Raw genomic sequence first — 22,207 nt, 5'->3', positions numbered from 1 at the left:
AGTTTAGTTCAGAGGAATTAGTGAGTCCAGACACATCTTGTGCCTGAAACCACTGTACTGAGGTTTGAAGGCATACCTGTTTACAGATGAAAAGCTGTTTTTTTTTTTTAAAGAACATACACAGTTTCATTAAGAAAGGATAAGAGAAGACAGTACAAAATAAAATGATGTGTGTTTAGGAGGGAGGGGGTCTAAGAAGAGTCACCTTGAGAGTTTCTTGCAAGATTTTAGTGCCTTTTGTCCTCACCATACAGCTCCACAAGCTTGCAGGGTCTTCTGAGCCCCTACAGAATGAAGTGGGGTGAGAAGAAGTTGGCCTGGCTCCAGCCCTCAGAGGAGCACCTGGGGTTCCCCTGGGCTCCCCATGCTGGGCTCCAAGGAACACCAGTCCCTTTAATGTCTTCAGTGCTGGTCAGTGGCCATAGGTGCAAGGTGCCTGTGGCATGCCTAACTAGCTACAAGTCAAAGGCTAGTATGCTTGCACTGCAAACTGTGGCCACAGAAACCCCCACGCAGGGTTTTTTTTTTTTTTTTTTAACTACAAGCTTCTAGTAAACCTATTTTGATACAGCTGAATTCTAACCTTTGCCTAGCTTTTGGTAAGTCATGCTTAAGGCTAGGAAGTGGTGGTAATTTTAAAAGTTTAAGGACTGATTCTCAAATGTCTAAGAATACGATTCCTTTGAGTCAAGTGTTTAAGGCAATTTCCACCACTTTTCTTCAATTTTCCACTCAACAAGCAAAGCCATGACAGGCCTCACACACAGAACAATGGGGAATTAGAAGCTTCTACAACAAATCTGCATGACTACAGTTTAACAGCTGGTTCTTTGGCCTGTGACACTACATGGAGCCTAGGATTTATTTAACACTCAATTTTATGTGATTTTCACTTAACTTTTTAAAGGATTTCTTTTTAAATTCCTTCCTATGTAGGCAAAGGGATGGCAGTGCAAGAGTAAAACAGCAAAGCCCCAGAAAGGCAAGTGTTTATGGTCTCCTGGGACAGACCTATTTTACATAATCTGACGTGATTAACGTAAGAGACAGTGCCACATCTGACACCCAGAGAGCAGTACTGCTAAGAGTGAAACCCAAGCTAGTGCTTATTTCCCAGCTCTCGTCTTACAGAGTGTGTTAGGAGATGAAGGGCTCTTCATCATAAGTGTTGTGTTGCTCTTAGAGAGGTGAAGGGAGCCAATAAACCAGTAATGGCAGTGCTGATGACAGGAGCAAGCCATTTCTCCATACTGAGGGAGAAAGAAAGGGAAATGCGGGCCCTTCAAAATGAAGGATTAGGTGGTCAGTAAAGAAAACGTGGACATCACTAAAGGGAGAGAAAAGAGGAGCCTCTCCGGAGGCCAAAGACATGGTGCTCTGTGATACCTGACTGCAGAAGAAAGGAACTACCCTGTAATCCTTAGGGACCTGCAGGCTGCAGCAAAGACAAGGAGCAAGTTCACAGGGCTGCACGGTGAACAAAGGGTAGTGACCAAGCAGGCCACAACAAGGACTTGCTCTGTGTTCTGTGAACCAGCTCTGCGCAGCCTGCTCCTTTGGTGTCTGTGGTGCTTTGGATCCTGACAACTGCTGGGGGCCACGTCGGCTGAATGACAATCCACTGCCTGCTGCCAAAGCATGTGCACTGCAGAGCAAGAGTGTTTTGTGCCTGTAGATGGGACCATCTCTCATGTCAGAATAAAGAGATTTTTTTTCCCCTCAATAGGGAAGCACATATGCTTCCAAATAGCCACTGCTCACTATGAGACACTGGGAAAATGACAACAGAAAATTCAATACAGATTTCTAATTTGTTTTTTAAGTTTATCACTCTGCTCTACACAGAAGAAAAACTTTGTTACTACTGTAACTTTTTGCAGTAAGCAGTAATAATTATTAGGAAGAGAACATGGTGTTATGAGGAAGAGGTAAGTTATAAATTATTTTTAGTGATCTGTTGAAAGATCACTAATTTTATTTATTCTTCCCTCATCCTGCCCCTTTGCTCCAAAACAAAATACCAACCCCTCACCACTCCCCCCAAAAAAACCCCTAAACCCTTTGAGATAGAGAAGAGGAAGAAAAATGGTTTCACACATTCGGGTGTTGTCTACCCCTGAAAAACAACAACACATGCAGAGGAATGTCACATGTCACTTCTACATATTGGGAAGCCACAGTGACACGCCGACTGCATGGAATCCATAGCCACTGTAGGACTGACTGTACTGTGCTCTCCCCAGCCTAGGCTAAAGGGGCAGCTCAGAAGACCTTCTGTCACCTTTATGGCAAACCCATGTGTCACTTTCTAAGCTTTAAGTTTTGCCCGCACCCCCCCACCCCTTTTTTTAAGTGAAATCCACCCCATTTTTAAAATAACCTAGCTTAATCAAACAACATGTAAATATCTCCTATCAGGCTCAGCATGACCTCAAACAACAGAAAAGTATCAAAATGTTGCCAAGGTTATGTAACCAATGGCTTAATAACCTCAAAAAAGGAAACATTTGGTTTTAAAATACTCCCAAACAAGTAGGTATCACAGTTCTGGTTGTGGAGGCAGGGCTTTAGTTTACAAAACAGAGTTATGTTTTAAAAACATCACACTTATTTCTGTCCTTTCCCTGGGGACTTGCACCTGTACCTCAGTAAGAAACTGGTACATACTAGAGATCAGATTTCTTTGTCAGATTTGTATGAGTCCCAGATATATTTTCTCATTTGTCATCTCAGTTGGATTTGGGTGTTCTATTTTTGACCATACTCTTTTCTCTTTGTGTGATATAAGTGATACAACTAAGTCAGAATCCCTACACCAAAGGGCTTTCGCCTCTAAGATGTTAACTACGTCCAGGTAGTCCACCAATTACAGCTCTCATGTTACTTCATAGAAACTTACTACAGGTTATTAAGCTACATATTAGATAGAAGGGGAGGAAGGTAGGCTCTGAAGCAGTATTGTTTGCTAGCTGTCAGATTGCTGTTACTTAAGTGCTATTCTGAGTCCACTGTTGTGACAGATGATATAATATGGCATGGACTATAGCACATGAAAGCTGCTTTAGTTTGGTCACAGCCCATTCTGATGACCCCACGTGCAAAGTGCAGCATAGAGCACTCTTTACTAGAAGGTAATAGCAGACAACTCTTTTCATGACTGCTGTTCTTCACACCTTGCCTATTCAGTCTATTTGAACCTCAGTGGCAGGACAATCCCTCCACCTGGATGAAAATACATACCTGTCAGTCAAACACGACTGTCAGCCAGAAAGACACTGCTTTTCATATCACCCGATGTGCACGCTCAGGAGAAGTTGGTCTTCCTGTAGCTTTGAGGCCCGGCACTCTCACCTTCCCACAATGGACCCTCCAGGGTTATGGCCTCCTTTTGACCAGCAAGTTTGCTCTAGAAGACTCAAAGCATTCTGACTTTGCTCTCTCTGGCAAAATCAGCTCACACAAAAGGCGTGTGGTGAAGTTTGCCAGAAAATTTCACCAAACACAAGTACCTTGTACTTTGAGGTATTTCTTTACTCATGCATTTCATTCATTCAAACCCATCTGTGTGCCAAGTATTACAGGAGAGGGCAGTCAGGACACAGGGAAGTAGGCAGAGTCATAGAGCAGCCATGTCTCATGGGCTCATGAGGCGATGCAGGGACATCTGTGCAACACCCCACGGAAGATGGAGGTATTGTGACACCTCCCAGAAGGGACCGCTGTGACTCCCTCCTGCCTCCTCTGGAGCCCACTGCTGCCTGTGTGAAGAAAGGAATTCATCACAGCAGTAATCTGGGCAACATAATCTCAAAGTAATGAATGCTCAGGAGGAAAAAAAAAATCTTTTAACACAGCCCTGATTTATGAAAAGCTGCTGAAAAGGGAAACTGTAGCGTCTGCCAGAAGGCACAGCTAACCAAAGCCCAGAGGGCCCATGTCAAGTATTTTTTTCACCTGACACTGAGATTGTAAGAGCTTCATATAGGTAAGGAGAAGGAACTGTGCTGGAGTTAGTTTAGGGGAGACAGAGAGGCAGGGCAAGGCTGAGGTAGGTCACAGCCATACATGAGGATGGGGACACAATTTGCAATGATGATGAAGCCTCAGAGATTGGGGGAGGGTCTACTCTCCTTCATTAATGATATTGCAGGGCGGGGAGCTTAGGACACTGACACCCACCAAGAAGAGAGGATGGCCAGTAGGCTGTGAGTTTGATCGCTCTTCACATCAGGTCTCTGAAACACCAAGACTGGACTCCAGCCTCTTTCATGCTCCCAGAGGAGCCTTGCTAACAAACACCACACAGAGTGGAAGGGGAATATGCCACTCTTAGAGGAGGGGAATTAAGGTGGCTGGTGGCCAGTGCACACACATCCAGATGCACCCTCAACAGACACACATCTGGTCAGCCTCACTGTCCTGGGGTGTGGAGTAACTATTACATTTAATGAGAATATACTTTACAAATGGTGAACTGCTCTACACATATGAACTAAGCAACAGGCAAGGACCAGCAAAGCCCACTTTGCTGTGCCCTGAAATAAGATTGTCCATTTGCACTGAACTAAAAAGGGAAAAAAGTGGGGTAAGCATTTGTTTCCAATACCCATAATTCAAAGCATCTGTCTTACACTAGAGATGTCATGATTGATTAAAAACCAACCACCAAGAAAACTAGAATGGATGTACTAGATTAGCTAGATAGACAGATAGAGATATTACTTTTACAAAGTGGATATGGTCCAATTACAGAAAATATTTTCACTTCCCAAATTATCATTCAAATATGAAGCTGCTGTACCTCATGGGCCTCTTACTATTAAATGTTACTTTTTACATTATTTCCTAAGAAAATATCAACTGAATGGAGGTACAGGTAAGCCTAAACCAAGGGACACAGGTAGGTGTTTTTAAATCTTACTCTCACTAGAAAACACAGCAATAACAGATAAAAATAGAACCGAATGCCACTTAGGAACTAATTAAAGAAAAGCGAAGATGATACAGAAGAGGCAAGGTCTTTGGAACTTTGCCTGGCACCTAGTAAATTAAGTCACACTGTATTACAGGGCAGGAAACATGAATTTTAAAGTCCAAGTAGCTTCAGATAGGGACAATCAGGACAAGCATTGCTCTAAGAAAAAAGAGTTGCTTTCTATGTTAAAACATGTAAAACTGCTTTGCTTGTGGCCCTAGCAGCAGAAAACTCTTTGCTCCAATACTTTCCAGCAAGTTTCAAGCAGTGACTTGTGACCCCCTCAAAAAGGATGCCCTTTCCATGCAAACGGTGGGGTACACATTCTCTTACTCCACTCTGCACTCCACAGTCCAGGTCATCCTGGACACAAGCCGCCAGCAGTGAAAACAGTAGAATAGCATTCTTCCTGCCTCACCTGAGTATTCATCCCAATCTCACTCATTAATTCCACCCCAGGAGGTCTGTCTCATGTCATTTCTTGGCTTCCAAGTCTTGTCATGCTATGCCCCTGAGAGCCTTCCTCCCCACACATCTCCCTGTGAGTTTTCAAGCCATCTAATCACAGCTATGAGTCCATGCATCGAGAAGACATTTTAATTTTAAATTAACCCAATCTCTAAGGCCCTTGGCACCAACCTACTCCCCAAACTGCCATCACCCGCTGTTCAGGTTTGAATGTGAGATGCCTCCTATAGGGTCACATACTGGGGGATTGGTTGCCTGCCAGCTGATCAGCTTTGGGAAGTGATTGGATCCTGAGGGCTCTGACCTAATCATTAGATTAATCCCTTGATGGATTTACAACATGATGACCTTACTGGGAGGGGACAAAAGGTAGGAGGTGGGGCCTACCTAGTTGGAGGAAGGGGGTCACTGGGGTTGTGTCTTTGGGACCCTACCTGGCCCTGGCCCCTTCCTGTATTCCCCTTTTCTCTGCTTCCTGCCTGTCATGATGTGAGCAGCCTGCACTACATGATTCCACCATCAGGATGCCTCACCACAGGCCCAGAATCATGCAGCCAGGAGCTATGGAATGAAACCTCTAAAGCCATAGCCAAAGTAAAATCTTCTTCTCTGAAGTTTGTCAGATATTTGGTCACAGTGATAAAAAAAAGTCTGACTAATACACCCACTTTACACTGTAATTAAACTGTTCTTAAAGACAAGACAAATAATATTTTTCAATAGCAATGCTTTCCCAATTACAGTTGTCCTAACATTACGGTTTTCTACTGCTCCTCACTGCAAATATATAAAATTTTAATAATGTTAGGAGTTACAACTCAAGTGGGGTGGCCTGAGACCTAATTATGATTTATGATATTATTTTTATAGGATAATGTATTCTAAATGAATTTCATAAATTACAACCACACTAAAAACACAAAACCACATAAGGAAACCCTCACAGCACACAGGTAACATACAGAAAGACAGAGCAAGCCAAGGAACTTCAGCAGCTGTAATTCTAGGTGGCCTCTCTCTGCTGTCACAGGCACCTCGTCTAACTGCAGTACCCTTAGCAGAGCAGGATGGTGATGCAGATAAATTTGCTTCCCTCACCGTCCTAATGTATTCCAATACCAAATATTCATAAATAGCTTTGAATTTTTAGTATCATTTCATTAAGAAAAAGAGCCGAGAACTGACTATATTATAATGAAGTATTTTTGTATTTTAAAGGAATAAATGAATATTCATAGCACTTGAGATCAGGTAAAAAGGAGCTCTAGAAAAGCTCCCATTTATGAAGAATGTACTGAAGTTAGAGAGATCCATATGTTAAATCCTATTGCAGCTTCTATTGTTCATTCATATTTTGTACTCTTTCAGTTCTCTTCACTCTCACACAGCTCTTTTCAAATTTGGTGACCCCATCACTCACCCCATCCAGTCCATGGCTGAGTCCATTTGATTCTAGAATGGCTTCTCCCATCAGATCATCTTGCCTGCTACAACCCTAATCTAGGCCACCACCATCTGCCTAGTGGTTACCACAACAGCCTCCTAATTGGGTCTCCTTGCCTCAGAGTCTTGCTTCCCTCTAATTCGTTAGCCACAATGAAATCAAAATTGGCTGTCTAATGTGAATCCTAGCACACCATACCCTGCTAAGAACATTTATCACTCTCCCCTGCTCAGGATCACGTCCAAACTCTGTGTTCTGAATGAATGGCTCTTCCCATCCAGGCTCTGCTCCCTCAGCCATCCTCACATCCCGCCACTCTCCTGGTCCTGTTTCCTGCACACTAAGCACTTCTCATTCCTCAGATGGCACTCTCTTTCCTTCCAGGAGGGGTACACACTATTCCCTTCAGGCCTCACCTTGAACAGAACATGTCTCTGACTCTTAGGATGGGTTAAGGGCTCCTCCCATAGGATTACAGAACAAGACCCCTGTCCTGCCTCTCTCATCCCAGATCCCATTATTTGATAAGTGCCTGCTGCTCTATTTGCCTTACTAAATGACTCACTTGAACACAAGAACAGCTCCAATCAATCCTTTTCACAACTTTTTGCCTTTCTTTTCTCTCTTGCTTTCTTTTCTTTTCTTTAATGGTACTGGGGTTTGAACTCAGGGCTTTGTGCTTGCTAGGCAGGTGCTCTACCACTTGAGCCACACCCCCAGCACCCCCCACCTTTTTTTTTTTTTTGCTTTAGGTATTTTTCAAACAGACTCTCTCATATTTATGCCCAGGCCAATCCTCCTATTAATATTTCCCACACGAGATGATAGGTACACACCACCACACCCTCTTTTATTGATTGAGACTGGGTCTTGTGAACTTTTTTGCCTAGCCTAACCTTGAACTGCAATCCTCCTGATCTCCACCTCCCAAAGTAGCTAGGATTACAGATGTGGGCCACTAAACCTGGCTCGACTCTAGTTATGTTGGAGACCAGAGCCTATGCTGCTGAGGCTGGCTTCAAACTCCTGGGCTCAAGTGATCTCCATGTCCCAGCCTACCAAGTGCTGAGACTATAGGCATACACCACCACACTGAGTTTTCTGATTATCTTCAGTGACCAGCATTGTTCGTGGGACATCATGGGTCTTCAAGAAACACTTGTTGAGTTAATAAGCTCATGAATGCATTCTTGCGCTCTGTGCTTCCTATTCCTTATTCTTTAATAGTGAAAACACTTAAAATGCCTGAGGAAGAAAGTTAGAAGCCACCATATGTTGTATCAAAGCACTTTTTTGCATTACTGTCATAATTGTTGACAAAACTGGAAAAGTCTTAGTCCCATTTGTATGTCTAGATTATAGAAGGAGTTGATGGTATATGGTAGCCACCCTACCACCAACCCTGTGTCAAACAGTAACCTATAATGAAAAGAAAATTAAATTTAACTTGCCATTTTAAAAAGCAGGTTACTTAAATCCTAGTAATTTAATTAAAAAAAAAAAAAAACTACCGAGAAAAATCCAGCCTTAAATGTCTCCTCCCTAAAGTGGAAAAACACGCTGTAAATCCAAAGGTTCCAAGCATCTGTCATTTGCATGCTTACACTTGCCCCTAACCCAGCTGGCTCTAGTTTAAGAAATCCCTGTAATGCAAATTACTGAAGGAATACAAAGCAAAGTCAGTTCAAAATGTGTAAAGATAAAACAGATGTAGCAACAGAATACTTGGTTCAAAGTCTTAGTAATATTACTTTCCACACGTGCCACACTCCACACTTGTCAAAGTACTTTTGCATATATTTATTCTACACTCCAAAAAAGCAGGTTATCAACTTTTTATTCCCACCATTTCACAGATGGGAAAGCTGAAACCCACAGAGGTCAGGTTCATGGCTCGAGGTCACAAAGCCCGTGTGTATAGAGACCTCAGAGGTCAAATCCAGACAGAGGTCCCGACCACCAGGAGTTTGTTTTCTTTCTATGCACCATACTCTTACCAGCTTGTGCCACTGCTGTTGGGGAGTAGAGAACAAGAAGCCACAGGAACAAAACTGACATCTGCATTATCAGGAATCCTTTTCCTCTCCCTCCTCACTTTGTTTTTTTTTTGCCAAGGTGCACTCTAAGTGGCAAGGTCAAGGCAAGTGGAAGAAACCATGGTCAGCATGGCTGGAAGAAAAAACACTCCCCCCTCCCCAATTCCTCATTAGTAGCCCTGCATTTCTCTGCAAAACTACCAACACCACCAAACATCTGCCTAGAAGACTAAGAATGAGCCATCAGTCAGGTGAGCCTGGCTCCACAGGCCCCAGCTAGTCCTTCATTCCTCTTCGAGGTGGGAAGGTGACTGCCCATGGAGCAAGCCCTGTACCTAGGGCAGGGCCTGGCTCATAGGAAGGGCTGTATGTTTCTCCTCTCTCAGGGTACTTTTCTCTGCCTCAAACACTGCAGGAACTAGTATCTTCCCAAGACACAGGCAAATAAAATAAACATAATCCCTGCTCTCCTGCACTTACACCTGGCCTGACAGCAGTACATACTTGATCCAAAGTGCACTTACTAAAAAGAAGGAAAGTCCAGAAACAGTTTTAAAGTATTATATTATGATACACTTAATTGACTGCTCAGCATTTTTTTAAAAAGTGCTTTTAATTAAGGAAATTACGTGAAGGAGCTCAAGAGTGTGTAACTGGGGAACTAAGATGTTGATCTCAACATGTCAAGGCCATAAAATAGCTCCTGTACCAGGAACAGCCACTGTACCAGGAACAGGGGCAAATCCGAACTCAGTGTCTCCAAGGCAGATAGGAGCAACTTTCTACAGCAGCACAAGCTTCAGAAAGGTGCACACATGCAATCAGAACTTCTAGATTTTAATCCAAAGAAATAATCAGACCTGTACAAATATTTCTGCATAAAAAGCTTTCTTAATGTTATGTATAAAACGAATGAAACAAAAACAGCCTGAACATCTAGTCAGAGGTCTGGCTAAATAAATGATGGTACATAAATATGACTGAAAGCTAGAAGCATCAATCATCACATTTCAAATGAATATTTAAATCAAGGAAAATTGCCTATCACACAAAGCAGAAAAAGGTTACAACTGTGTTAGGTATATGCATAGAAACAGGTGGGAATGATAGGCACTGAAATAAGATACAGATCTCTATGTGGCTTGCATAAGACTCTTATTTTCTTTTTTGATGATAACTACATTTTCCTTCTTTTTTTTTTTTTTTTGTTGTACTGAGAATTGAAATGAAGCCTCAAGCTTGCTAGGCAGGTGCTCTGCCACCTGAGCCACACCCTCAGTCTTTTTCCTTCTTATAATGAAAATGAATTGTATCTATAAGTAGAATAAAAGTTATAAATGTATTTGATTTTTAATGGAAATCTTCAAAACCACAGATTCTCCCAGTAGTTTGTGATGTTAATTTAAAATTTTAATGTTGAGAAAATATGCATGACATAAAGTTGATCTTTTTAATGATTTTAAGTATACAGTTCAATGGCATCAAACACATTGGCAGTTATACAACCATCACCACCATCCATCCAGAACTTTTTAACATCTCAAACTGAACCTCTGCACTGTACCCACCAAACAATTCCCTATGCTCCTCTCCCCTGGTAACCACTATTCTACCATCTAGCCCTATAAATGTGACCATTGTAGGTAACCCATATAAGTGGAATTACTCAAGTTTTATGCTTATTTCATTTAGCATAATGTCTTCAGGATGCACCGATGATGTAACATACATCATAATTTCATTCCTTCTCAAACATGAATAATAGTCCATTCTATATGTTTACACCATATTTTGTTTTATTAGTTTTTTAGAACACATTTCAATGTTTAATATTTTGATGTTTAACTTGAACATCAAAATGATCAGCAGTGCATATAATTTTAAGATATACATCATTCGAAGAATTAAAACACCAAATGGTACAAATTGAAAGGTATTTTATACACAAAGTCAAACTCTTCACCCATCTAAATGTCACTAAAATACTGAACATTGAGCTATACTTTGAAATAGGGGAGAAGAACGGTGCTATACAAGGTAATAACAGCGACTGGCCCCAAATCCAGCTTATTCAAGGGCTGAATGTAAGTGTGTCATTTTTTACAAGCAGTTACAAAGACTGACACAGAAATGAGAATAGCTGAGAAGTCAGTAAAGGGACACCAGAGAACTTTCTAGGCTGATGGAAATGTTTCACCTCCTGATGAGTGTGGATTACACGTAGCATGTGCCATTTGTCAAAACTCATGACCCGTATGACTAAGAGCTGTTCCTTCCACTGTAGGTAAACTATACTTCACTTTGAAAAAAGCAAAGAAAAGCATTCTGCCCAGCCCCAATCTGAAAGCAGACATCAGAGTAGAGAAGTATTTCAGATAAACAAGGGATTCTGCAGTTGAGCCACTGATGCTCACTACCGTCAACCGCTTAGGGCCCTTCAGTGGGTCTCTGCTGTGCCTGGAGTAAAGTACAAGTTCCTTTCTATTCACTGCTGAAGCTGAAACACTGGTTGGCCTAGGACAGTCTGGTAAACACGGTGGAATAACTACTTACAATGCCAGGGTACTGCCCAGGTTGAAGAAACAATCCAAAAGGTGTGATCCCGGGGTGGTGTCATGCCTCTGCGTGGGATGAGAAATGAGGTACGAAAAACCTGTTGTGTGTCCCCAGGACAGGTGTCTTCTCAGGTGATGCAATGCTGATCTGAAACCATCCCCCATCCCAGAGGAACAACCAGTTCTCTTGAAAGTCATGAGGGAACAGAGGATATCCTGATGTGAGGTCTGAAGTTGAGGGTGATACGTTGACTCCCTTATCAGGCTGGCTGCAGGCGATCTTTCTAGTTATTGTGCACCAGAATATGGCTAGAACCATGAAGCGGTGAGTGTCACCTCCTGCTTATTAAGCATGCCCTTTTTTATTCTCTATGAAGTTTGTCTTTATAAATGTCAAGTTTAGACCACACCTAGCCATGGTGAATTTTCTGCCAAATTACTTAAGTACTCAGAAGTCAGTTTCTTTGTTTTTTTTTAATCTGCTGATTCAGATTCTCCATCCTACTGTTTTCCCCTATTAAAATGCCTGATCAGTGGTCAACAGCTCTCCAGATTGCTTACAAGACAACTTTAAAGAGCACACAAACGTATCAACTTAAAAACAATCTTGGAAACACAAACAGCCACACCTAAGCCAAATAGCAAATTAGAACATGACAGTCAGGGACTCAAATACATCCCTGATTTCATGTTACATTTTAAAAAACAGAATGGTGATTCTAAAAAGCTTGCTGATACAGACCTGGTATAATTTTAGTTGAAGTCAACAGCCTGGGGCAAGCAACTCTTACAGTGTAAATGCTCACACAAGACTGCTAAACCTGAAAGCTTCCAGACAAAAATACTCTTCCTTGGGTCACTCTAAAAAATAAAACCTACCTTTACTTCTCTCATTCTCAGTAGACTGTAATCACAAAGCTGACTTGTGCCTTCCTACTTCTTGCCTCATCTTGCTTCCTAGAAAAAGTCTCATTTACCTACCGACAGATAGTCTGTTTTCCAGCCACCTAATTCCAGCTAACTGTCCTGAAGTGCCTTGGCTGCACTGCTCAGGTCACATCTGAAACTCAGTACACAGGGATTCCCATTCTCAGTCTCAGCCAGAGATGTTCACTGGCAGTCCTACCTCAGTGGGACTGAGGAGGGGAAACAGGACCCTCCAATGGGCTGGGCATGGAGACACGGGTGGGACCTGTGACTGGTGCCTGCACTTCCTATGCTCTAAGATAAGGAACTGCACCCTCCTAGGCCCTGAGGCTGGAAGCAGTGATGTCAGCCCATGTCCACATGTCCGTGCGAGACTGCAGATTCTTACCCCAAAAAGGAACCTCTGTACAAAAAAGCAATCTTCTCACAGTGCCAACAGTGTCAAAAATCACTAAAAGCCTCAACAATCAATTCAGTCCCGTGAAAACACTATTAAAAACCTAAAAACCAGAGCCAGACCTCATAGTTCATGCCTATAATCCCAGCAATTTGAAGGGTGAGGCAGGAAGAGTGTGCGTTTGAGGCCAGCCTGGGCCATACGGGAGTTTCAGGCCATCCCGGGCTACATAGGGAGACTGTCTCAAACAAAACAAAACAAACAAAAACATACAAAAATCTAAAAACAAGTGAGGACCTGTGAGCCATTTTAAAGCGAAATGTACAGTTTGGGAGAGTGGATCAATGGGTACAGCATCTGCCTAGCAAGCATGAGGTCCTGAGTTCAAAACCACATACTGCTAAAGTAAATAAATAAAGTTAAAGCGAAATGTACAACCATACCTAGAAGCAAAGTTGGCCAACCTGTATCTAAGGACCTTGTGCCATTTCCTGGACCAGATGTACAGGCTATTTTTAGGTAGCTCTTTATCTAAGGAACAAATGCCTCCTTTGCTTTGACAAATGACCAAGTTATTTGCCCTCCCAGGATGGACTCTAAAAATATTTTTGGTTTAAAGAAGTAAATGTATAAAGCTGTAAACCATAAACCTTCTAGTTGACTAAGTTAACTCTTAGATGTTGTTTTTGTGATTTAAAATTAATCTGTTCTTATGGCATCAGATGAGTGTTACCTGGCTGGTGGACTAGGAACGGAATGATTCCAAAGCCTCAGGAAGAGCAAAAGCAAGCAAACAGAAACAAAACCTGGGTTTCTGTGGCTAGTTTAACCTATCCTGTCACTCTGTCCTCTTCTCTGTAGACCAGAGCGGTCCACTTTGATGACGGTGGCATTTACAGTGACGGGGTAGAGGGCTACATCTCCATAAGAAGTATGTCCAAACACCTTGCTGTTCATTGCTAGCACCAGCCTTACTGCTCAGCTGCAATTACTGAAGCACCTCAGGGTGGGTTATAATACACGGTGCTGTCCAATTAGACCTTCTTCTCTGTACAGCTCTGACTGCAAAAGTATTTCATGTGTGGGTTTTTGTTTTGTTTGTTTGTTTGTTTGTTTTGTGGTACTAGGGATTGAACCTAGGGCCTTGTGCATAGTGGGCAAGCCGTCTACCAGTGAAATAGGTCCTCAGCCCCTTTTTAATTTTTATTTTGAGATAGGGTCTTACTGAGTAGCCCAGACTGAGCTTGACCTTGAGGTCCTCCTGTCAACCTCCCAAGCAGCTGAAATTACAACATGTACCACCACGCCCAGCTCATTAACTAGGATCTAAGCAATTTGAGGGCAGAGGCTGTGTCAAATAGAGCAATACTTCCTTCTCTTGTTGTAAGGTCACTTCACTGCCATTGACCCAAGAATTTCTGGAATAGGAACAAAATTAATGCAGGAAAACATATGTCACAAAGTAGTACACATGCTTTTCCCAAAGGACACCTTCAAAGTTATTCATTCTTCATTTTTCCTGCCATTCTAAAGAAGTTTAGTTTCCTGGGTAAAGACCAGATCTAAAGCAGAAAATGGAAAACCCAGAACTCCACACATGTTGCCTATTTTTATTGCATTTTTGTAATTATTATTAAAATAGTTAGGTGGGCCCTTTGCACAGCAAGAAGAAAAAACTGACAGGTGCCAACTGGATAATAGAAAAACAATGACCAAATTTAAAAGAAAAACACACAAAAAACCTACAACACATCTAAGGGGCTTAAGAAGCCCATAGGGCTCCACACAGGGCTCAGGACTGGCCAAAGTCAGCTTCCACTGGTTGGAATTGAGTATTTTGAATGTTACCCGTCAGGCGATACCTCGATTGCCAGCACAAGATAGACATTCACAGGCCTCCAAAAATGTTACACTATGTTTTGCACACTGTATTTGTTTCATAATGTACAGGAATATGCATTATAGATTAGCCATTCAACAAGACTTGTTTTCATATTAAAAAAGAAGAAAACTCAGTGCTTTTCACTTAAAAGGATAAGCTTCAGTTTTCAAGAAAACTCACACATAGCTCATATCTAGATAATGCTGCAGAAGGAAGGTTTTCTTTAATTCACCCCCACGGTGACTAGTAAAGTCATGAGTGCTCAAAAACTACCTGATCTGCCAGTGGCTCATGCCTATAATCCGAGTGACTCTGGAGGCAGAACCAGGAGGACTGAGGTTTAATCAGCCCAGGCAAATAGATCACGAGACCCTATCTTGAAAAAACTCATCACAAAAAAAGGACTGGTGGAATGGCTCAAGGTGTAGGCCCTGAGTTCAAACCCCAGTACTGCAAAACAACAACAAAAAACTATCTGATTTATTTACCATTCTAAAAATGTAGGTATCTCCCAAGTCACTCTGGTATGGTAAACCAGGAATTTAACTAGGCTTATTTACTCCAGCTCAAACAGAACACTGAAGGAATGACTCTCCATCTAGGACCTGTCCTTCTCCCATCCCAACCTCTCATGTCTTATTATCCCAAATCAAACAAGGAAGAATGAAAAGAATGGCAATCAAATTATTTACCACTATTGTAAAGCTGGTCTTGTCACATCTGACGTGCTACAGGACCCTAAATGATATTACACTATAGACTTTTACAATGGTATTTAAAAGCCAGGCACCGGTGGCTCACACCTGTAATCCTAGCTACTCAGAAGCAGAGATCAGGAAAATCGTGGTTCGAGGCCAGCCCCAGGAAGTAGTTCTCAAGCCCCTATCTTGAAAAAAGCCTTCACAAAAAAGGGCTGGTGGTGTGGTTCACAGTGTAGGTTCTGATTTCAAATCCCAGTACCACCAAAAAAAAAAAAAAAAGGTATTTAAAGAAGTTCTTTACATCTGTTTCTAGAAGGAAACAGACATAAATGTCTGCCTGTGTGACAGACATGCTTACAAAGCAGTATTTAGGGTGGTCATCAGATCACCTCAATAAATAAACAAATGAGTAAACCACCCAACCACAGGGTTATACCTTTGTGGCTCTCAAAGCAACCTGCTTACCTAAGTAATCTGAAGAGAAATATTTTAAATGTAGATGCAAATTGGGAATCAGCAGAGAGGTGAGGAACAAGTGTACTAAGTATGGACTGCAAGAAAGGCATGCCCTCCTTCTCTCTGCATGAATGAGAAACTGAGATAGGCACCCAAGCATGCCAGGCAGAAAGCCCAAAGCAGCCAGGGAGGTCCATTATCCAGTTATCACACAAAGATGTTCACTGAAACTTCATATTGCAAAATACAAACAAGAAACCTCAGTGTTTAAACAACAGGGTAATATACAGCACAGGGAGGTACAGCATGTTTGTTCAGTCACTTATTATCCTGCCATTTAGAATCATCAACATGTTTGGTTTTTCTGCAGTATGGGGGACTGAATCCAGGGCCTCCAGCATGCTAAGCAAGTGCTCTACCACTGAGCTACATCCCAGCCCCATACTTACAAAATTTTTAAATAATTTGGGGAAAATGCTTCAGTGTTTTGGAGAACATTATAAACACACACACACACATACACAAAATTTCCTCAACTATGTTATGTTTTTGGGGAAAAAAAAGGTTGGCAGGAAACACCCAAATTGTTAAAAGAAATTTTCTCTTTAGAGTGGAATACAAGGTACTTTTTTCCCCATTCTTTTTAGTACTTAACAAAGTGTAAACAATTAGTATATGCTAATTTTATATTTGGAAAAAGATATTATTTTGAAAAGGGAAGGGGAAAAAGTCTCCTCTACAGTTACTTGAAAGCTTAGCTTGGGATTTACACTTCAGTCCCACCGACACTCTGACCATTACTCAAGGCAAGCCCTGTGTGGGGAGGTCCCTGCCATGGCTGGATGACCCTGGATGAACAGTCCCTTTCCAGGAGGGGCTAGTGCTAAACACTACATTTGCCCTTGTTCATTTCCATACCTCTTGACTTAATGGAAAACTTGTTTGTTTGGTTAGTTGGTTTTGGGGAGGAAGGAGGGTGTGTTTCTCTACTCAGTAGACAGAAAGAGTATTTATTAACTTCTTTTTCCTGGGCTTTTCTTTTTTTTTTTCTGTTTATGACAATAATTGGAGACCCTCTTGTGATAAATGCCTAATTCTGAGTTTCCTTGTTAGAAAGAGTGGACTGAGGAAACATTTTAGCCTTCTAGCTACATGTCTTACTCCAGGAATAATTCATATGGAGAACTCTTTAATACAGATAAACACCTCAGTTTTGGAATCGTCATATTGGATCCTACCAAATTCAGTGACTCTTTCATAGCCATTTGAAATACCTGCCTGGCATGCTGATTCATGCCTGCAATCCCAACACTCGGGAGGCTGAGGCAGAAGGATCATGAGTTCAATGCCAGCCTGAGCTACATAGGAAGACCCTGTCTCAGAGAGAAGACAGGGTGGGGGAAGAGAAGGAGGGGAAGAACCTTACATTAACTCATGAGGCTGAAAATAGGCAGAACATATTTCTTCTTAAGAACAATTTAATTTTCTTTTCTTATTCAAAGTTTTCACAGTAAAGTTGTCCTTAAAATTTTCAGTGCTATTAAAAACCTTTCTAAAAAGTTCTCTAGCTTATTCTGTATAGTTTGGTGAAGTTGGCTTTCAAGGAAATCAGACTATCAAATTTAGTTTTCAAAAGAAATAACCATCCTTTGAACATGGCGAGATCAAATGGACATTTGCAGATATTTAAAAGTACATGGGTTAATATTCCAGCACCCTCCTTCCTTCCTTAGTAATCTGTATTGTTCTAATGATAAATGCTGACTTCTAAATAACTTAATAGTGAGGTATCAGTTGTTTCTTATTCTCTTCCCTTGGCCACAGGCTACACCAGCCTTACAACAATAAGCTACTGTTTTCATTGAATTATCTGAGTAGTTCAGCTTTTCTTACATGAACGTCTTAGTTACAATTTCCCTTTCCGAGGAGCCCTCTTTATGACTGGCTTACACCTGTTGAGACTTTAAAGTTTAAAATATGATACCTAAGATTAAATTTAGACCTGAACTGAAAAGCTAGAACTTATTTCTAACTCTCTAAGAATTCTGGGCAAATCTCATTGCAAACGCTTGCTTAGAGGAAGCAAGCAGCAGAATGGGTGAGGACCAAGGTGGGTGTGGTCTTGAACCTGAGCTCTGCCACTGACTTTACCACCTACCTGAACCTGGGCAAATGACTTACCAGGCCTCGACCTCCCATTCTTCCCTTAGACATAGCATGTACTAAGATATTACAAGCACATATTTGGTGCTCACTGAAGGGAAGTAATTAATACTTTAGATTCTCAATTTGCAATAAGGAAGATAGGAGGATAATCCCAGATGTACTATAATTATCATAAAGTGTTTTACATACCTACATAGTCCTACAAACATTATTTTAGAGCTGGGCACCAGTGGCTCATGGTTGTAGTCCTAGCTACTCAGGAGGCAGAGATCAGGAGGATCGAAGTTTGAACCCTATCTTGAAAAAACCTTTCACAAAAAAAACATTGGTTGATGGAGTGGCTCAAAGTGTAGGCCCTGAGTTCAAGCCCCAGTACCACAAAATAAATAAATAAATAAAATAAATAAACAAAACCAAAAAACATTATTTTAGTTTCTACGATAATATATTTCACTATGGTACTTACATTTACTGTTAAAAGCAGGCCATTCTATTCCATATAGCTTGTTTTTCCATTGTTTCTTTTCTTTTTTCTTGGTAGTAGTGGAGTTTGAACTCAGGGCCTCATGCTTGCTAGGAAGGCACTCTACCACTTGAGCCATTTGCCAGCCCCCTCTTTTTTTCAATGTAGAATTCAACCCCACCCTCAACTTCTCAAATTACTGCTATGAGTACCACGTTCTTTAATTTTAATGTGATAATAGGTTTTGGTAGTTTTGTTAGCATACTTCATAATCATTCAGCTTCCACCCTGATTGACCTATACAGTGACAAAATAATCTATACACAACAGATGATGCTCATGGAGATGATGAGGAGGCTGGAGATGGACTAACGGGTGTCTTGGTAACCCCCCCCCCCCTCAACACACACACAAGTGTGTTGTTGAGTAAAATTCCTTTACATGGCCACACATACGAAGTCTGCTCAACTTTCAGTGGAATCTTGACATAGCAGGATTTGCATTCTAAAAGTTCTGTCCACATTTTCTAAAGAAACCACAATCTGATGGTTACAATCATGTCATCTAAGAAACGTTGAAAATGATTTTGCTATCCTTTGGTTAACAAGCTGGAGACTTTAAAAACTAATGAGATGTTTTAATTTTCCATTTTTTAATCATCCCTGGAGCATGTGAAGCAGATGCTGTGTTCACCTTTGTACTCCAGTGTCACCTTTCCACCTTAGTATTTGTAAATTACTTACACATGAATCATTCACCATACACCTGCCCAGTTGGTGTGTCCATCTGTCCAGAACTCCAAGAAAAACTCAGAATGAATCAAATAGCATTTTACTTCCAGTGCTTTGAAGCACAGTAAAGAAAAGAAACAAGCCAATTTGCAAAAGTAGATCTACCTAAGAATTCTGAAAATACGAAGCTCGCGTCCCAAATTCTCTGCCGGGCCTGAGAATGCGAGAATGCAACCGCATCCCTCTGGAGGCCCTGCAGAAACGGTTCCCCATCAAAGTGCTGGTACCAAAGCTCTGGCCAGCGAAGAGCCTGCAAGCGCTAGATTTGCAATGACGCCACACAGAGAAAGCATGAAAAAGAACCAAGGACCAGAAGGCAACACCAAGCACAGACGTGCTGCCCTTTCTTTTGTGGTCCAAGAGAGGGCGGAATTAAAAAAAAAAGATATCCCAAAGTAGAGATAGCCAATGATCCACCTAACAAGGGGGACACACCTATCCTTACTCAGGCTACAAAACAAAAACAAAAACAAACAAAATGCAAAACCAGAAGTACCTGAGAAACCAACTTGGAAACATTGTATGGAAAATTCTCCCCCCCACCACCATCACCTCCACCGCCCACCACGGGTGAGTAAAAAAGCCAGCACTTAGGCTGCTAGAAACTACATTTAGTTTTGGACCCGAGGTTTACATAATCACAAATTACATAATACTCCGCTCGTGCATGAAAAACCCTTGTATAGGTGAAGTTCCATGGCACCCGTCTTTCGTCATTTGCTGCACGTCCAGAGCTGGAAAAGTCTTCTGAATATTGGGAATGGAGGGTGCCGGCAAAGTCATCCTTGCCTGGCTGCACACCAGGATACCAGGGAGGGAGGAGCAGGTGACTCTCCTCTGCCTCCATCCCCGGCGCCCTGCGCCTGAGGCCGAGGCAGAGCCCGCAGCGTGGTACATGCAGGGTGCGGGACGCCGGCTGCGGGGCGCGGGGCGCGGCCGGGACTTACCTGCTCCCCGAAGTCGATGGCTATGTTGGTGATGCCCAGGGGCACCAGGAACCGGATCAGGGGCCAGTAGTGCGTGAGCGCCGGGAATTTCACCATAGTCCCCGCCGTGGGCTGACCCCACACACATCTGCCGCCGCGAGAGGACTCTGCAGGGAGGCGACGGGCGAGCGTGGGTGCGGACGGGCAGACGGACTGACGGACGGAGGCCGCGTGCGGCGGGGCCTCGGGGCGGCGGCGGTGGTGGCGGCTCCTCCTCGCGGCTGCGGCGCCCTCTCCAAGCGCGGCGGCTCTAGCAAGCGATCCGCAAGCTCAAGTCCATCCCTGCTGCCCTCCCACACAACAAAGATCTGCCGGGAAAAAAAGGAGGGCCGGCGGCGGCGGCGGCAGCAGCAACAGCAGTAGAAGCTTCTGCTGACAGCGGCTCCATTATAAGCGCTCCGGGGCCCGGAAATAAATAAATAACCGCGCGCACGAGGCGCCGCCGTTGCCGCCGCCGCCGCCGCCGCCGCGCGGAGGAAATCAGGGGCGGGCGCGGAGGCGCGGACACCGCCGGCGACCCGGGGGGAGGGTGGGGAGGGGGTCGGCGCGGTCCGGCGCACCGCGGCCTCCTCCCCCGCCGCCGCCGGCGCTTGGCGCGGCCACAGGGGGCGCTGCGCGCGCGCAGGCCGCGTCCCCGGGCGCGCGGGGTGGAGGGTGGGGAGCCGGGGCACTCGATGCGGTGTCCCAGTCCGCCCGGGGCGCGGCGCTCGTCGGCTCAGGAGCGGGGCGGAGACCCCACGCGCGGAGGGGATGACAAGGGGCGGGGGATCTCGGGCCAACTTCAGGCCCCGTTCTGCCCGGCCTCGGCGGCTGGGCCCTGGGTCCTCCGCGCTGTCCTGGGAGGGCCGGGGAAGGCGACTGCGCGCCGACGCGCGAGCTGGGATGCGGGCGCAGGGGTGGTGGGGAGGGGGGGGAGGTCCGGGGAGCTAGGGCTCCGGTGCCGCACGCTTCGGGTTCGGGCGGGGCAGGCGACAGAGGAAAGAGGATTTCTAGAACCGAACCAACATCCCTCTTGTTCCCGGGACGATGGGGACCTGCGGGCCTGGTGTGTGTGTTGGGGGGGAGGGGTGCAAATACAGAGGGCAGCAGGGACCGGTCCCATAGGTTCCCAGGCTAGGATACTGGGACGATCAGACCTGTCTCCAGCAGGCAGTTTGCTAACAGTGTAGAACTTTTTTTTAAAGCCAAGTGGTAAAGCCTTGTTTTTTTAAAATAAATAAATAAATAAAAAGACTTCTGTCTTATAATACTCTGCCCACACTGATTTACGGGTAATTAGTTGCTGCGTGAGAACCTTACCTAAAACTCAATCGACTGACAAAGCCTGCATCCAGCCCTCAACCCAGCCGAGGATGACGACGGTTGCTATCAGTGCATGAAAAGGGCCTTCTTGCAGGGCTGGCTTCATGGGCATGGGACCTGGGGGAATCTCACAGGCCTGGCTCTCAGCAGGACCTGTGGTTGGTTTAACACTCTGCTCCTGCCCTCTTGAAATTCTTAATTTGTGAACAAGGGGCCCCGTGTTTTCATTTTGTGTGGACTGGGCAAATTATGTAGCCTGTGTTACTCTTAATACTTTGTACACCCATTCGCATCCTGTTTAAATTTAATAAGCATAATGAAGTAATTCATTATTAAAAGTAACGAATATTTTATGCTTAGGAATGAACCTGCTTTCCTCACATTAAGCTTTCTTTGTAAAGCTTGTGCTAATGGTGAGCGTGAGACCTCAATGTCCTGGGTGCAGGCCAACCATATTGAAAGCGTTAAATGTTCGCAAAGTCTGACTGCCCTTTTTAAATAACTTTTTAAATTCCACGCAGCCTGAACAAGGTCTTGAGAAATAGGAAGCTAATTTACCTTGCTGCTCCTTATAACCCCAAATTACATTACCTATAATTAAGATGAAACTTTGGTAATTGTTTATTGTGTTAAGTATGTCAAACAGCAACATTTAAAA

General features: G+C 43.5%; 1 protein-coding gene across 1 annotated transcript in view; it reads right to left on the bottom strand.

Moving 5' to 3' along the window:
• Positions 1-20,690, bottom strand: part of Ankh (ANKH inorganic pyrophosphate transport regulator) — a 134,758-nt gene extending 114,068 nt beyond the window's left edge. Inside the window, exon 1 of the mRNA XM_074077711.1 lies at positions 20,209-20,690. Within this exon, the coding sequence (XP_073933812.1) occupies positions 20,209-20,304 (96 nt within the window). The 5' untranslated portion in view covers positions 20,305-20,690. The remainder of the gene's footprint in view (positions 1-20,208) is intronic.
• Between the last annotated feature and the right edge of the window lie 1,517 nt (positions 20,691-22,207).

The sequence above is a fragment of the Castor canadensis genome, chromosome 6 (genome assembly GCF_047511655.1).
Source record: "Castor canadensis chromosome 6, mCasCan1.hap1v2, whole genome shotgun sequence".
Lineage (NCBI taxonomy): Eukaryota > Metazoa > Chordata > Mammalia > Rodentia > Castoridae > Castor > Castor canadensis.
This window is presented reverse-complemented; position numbering and strand designations above follow the sequence as displayed.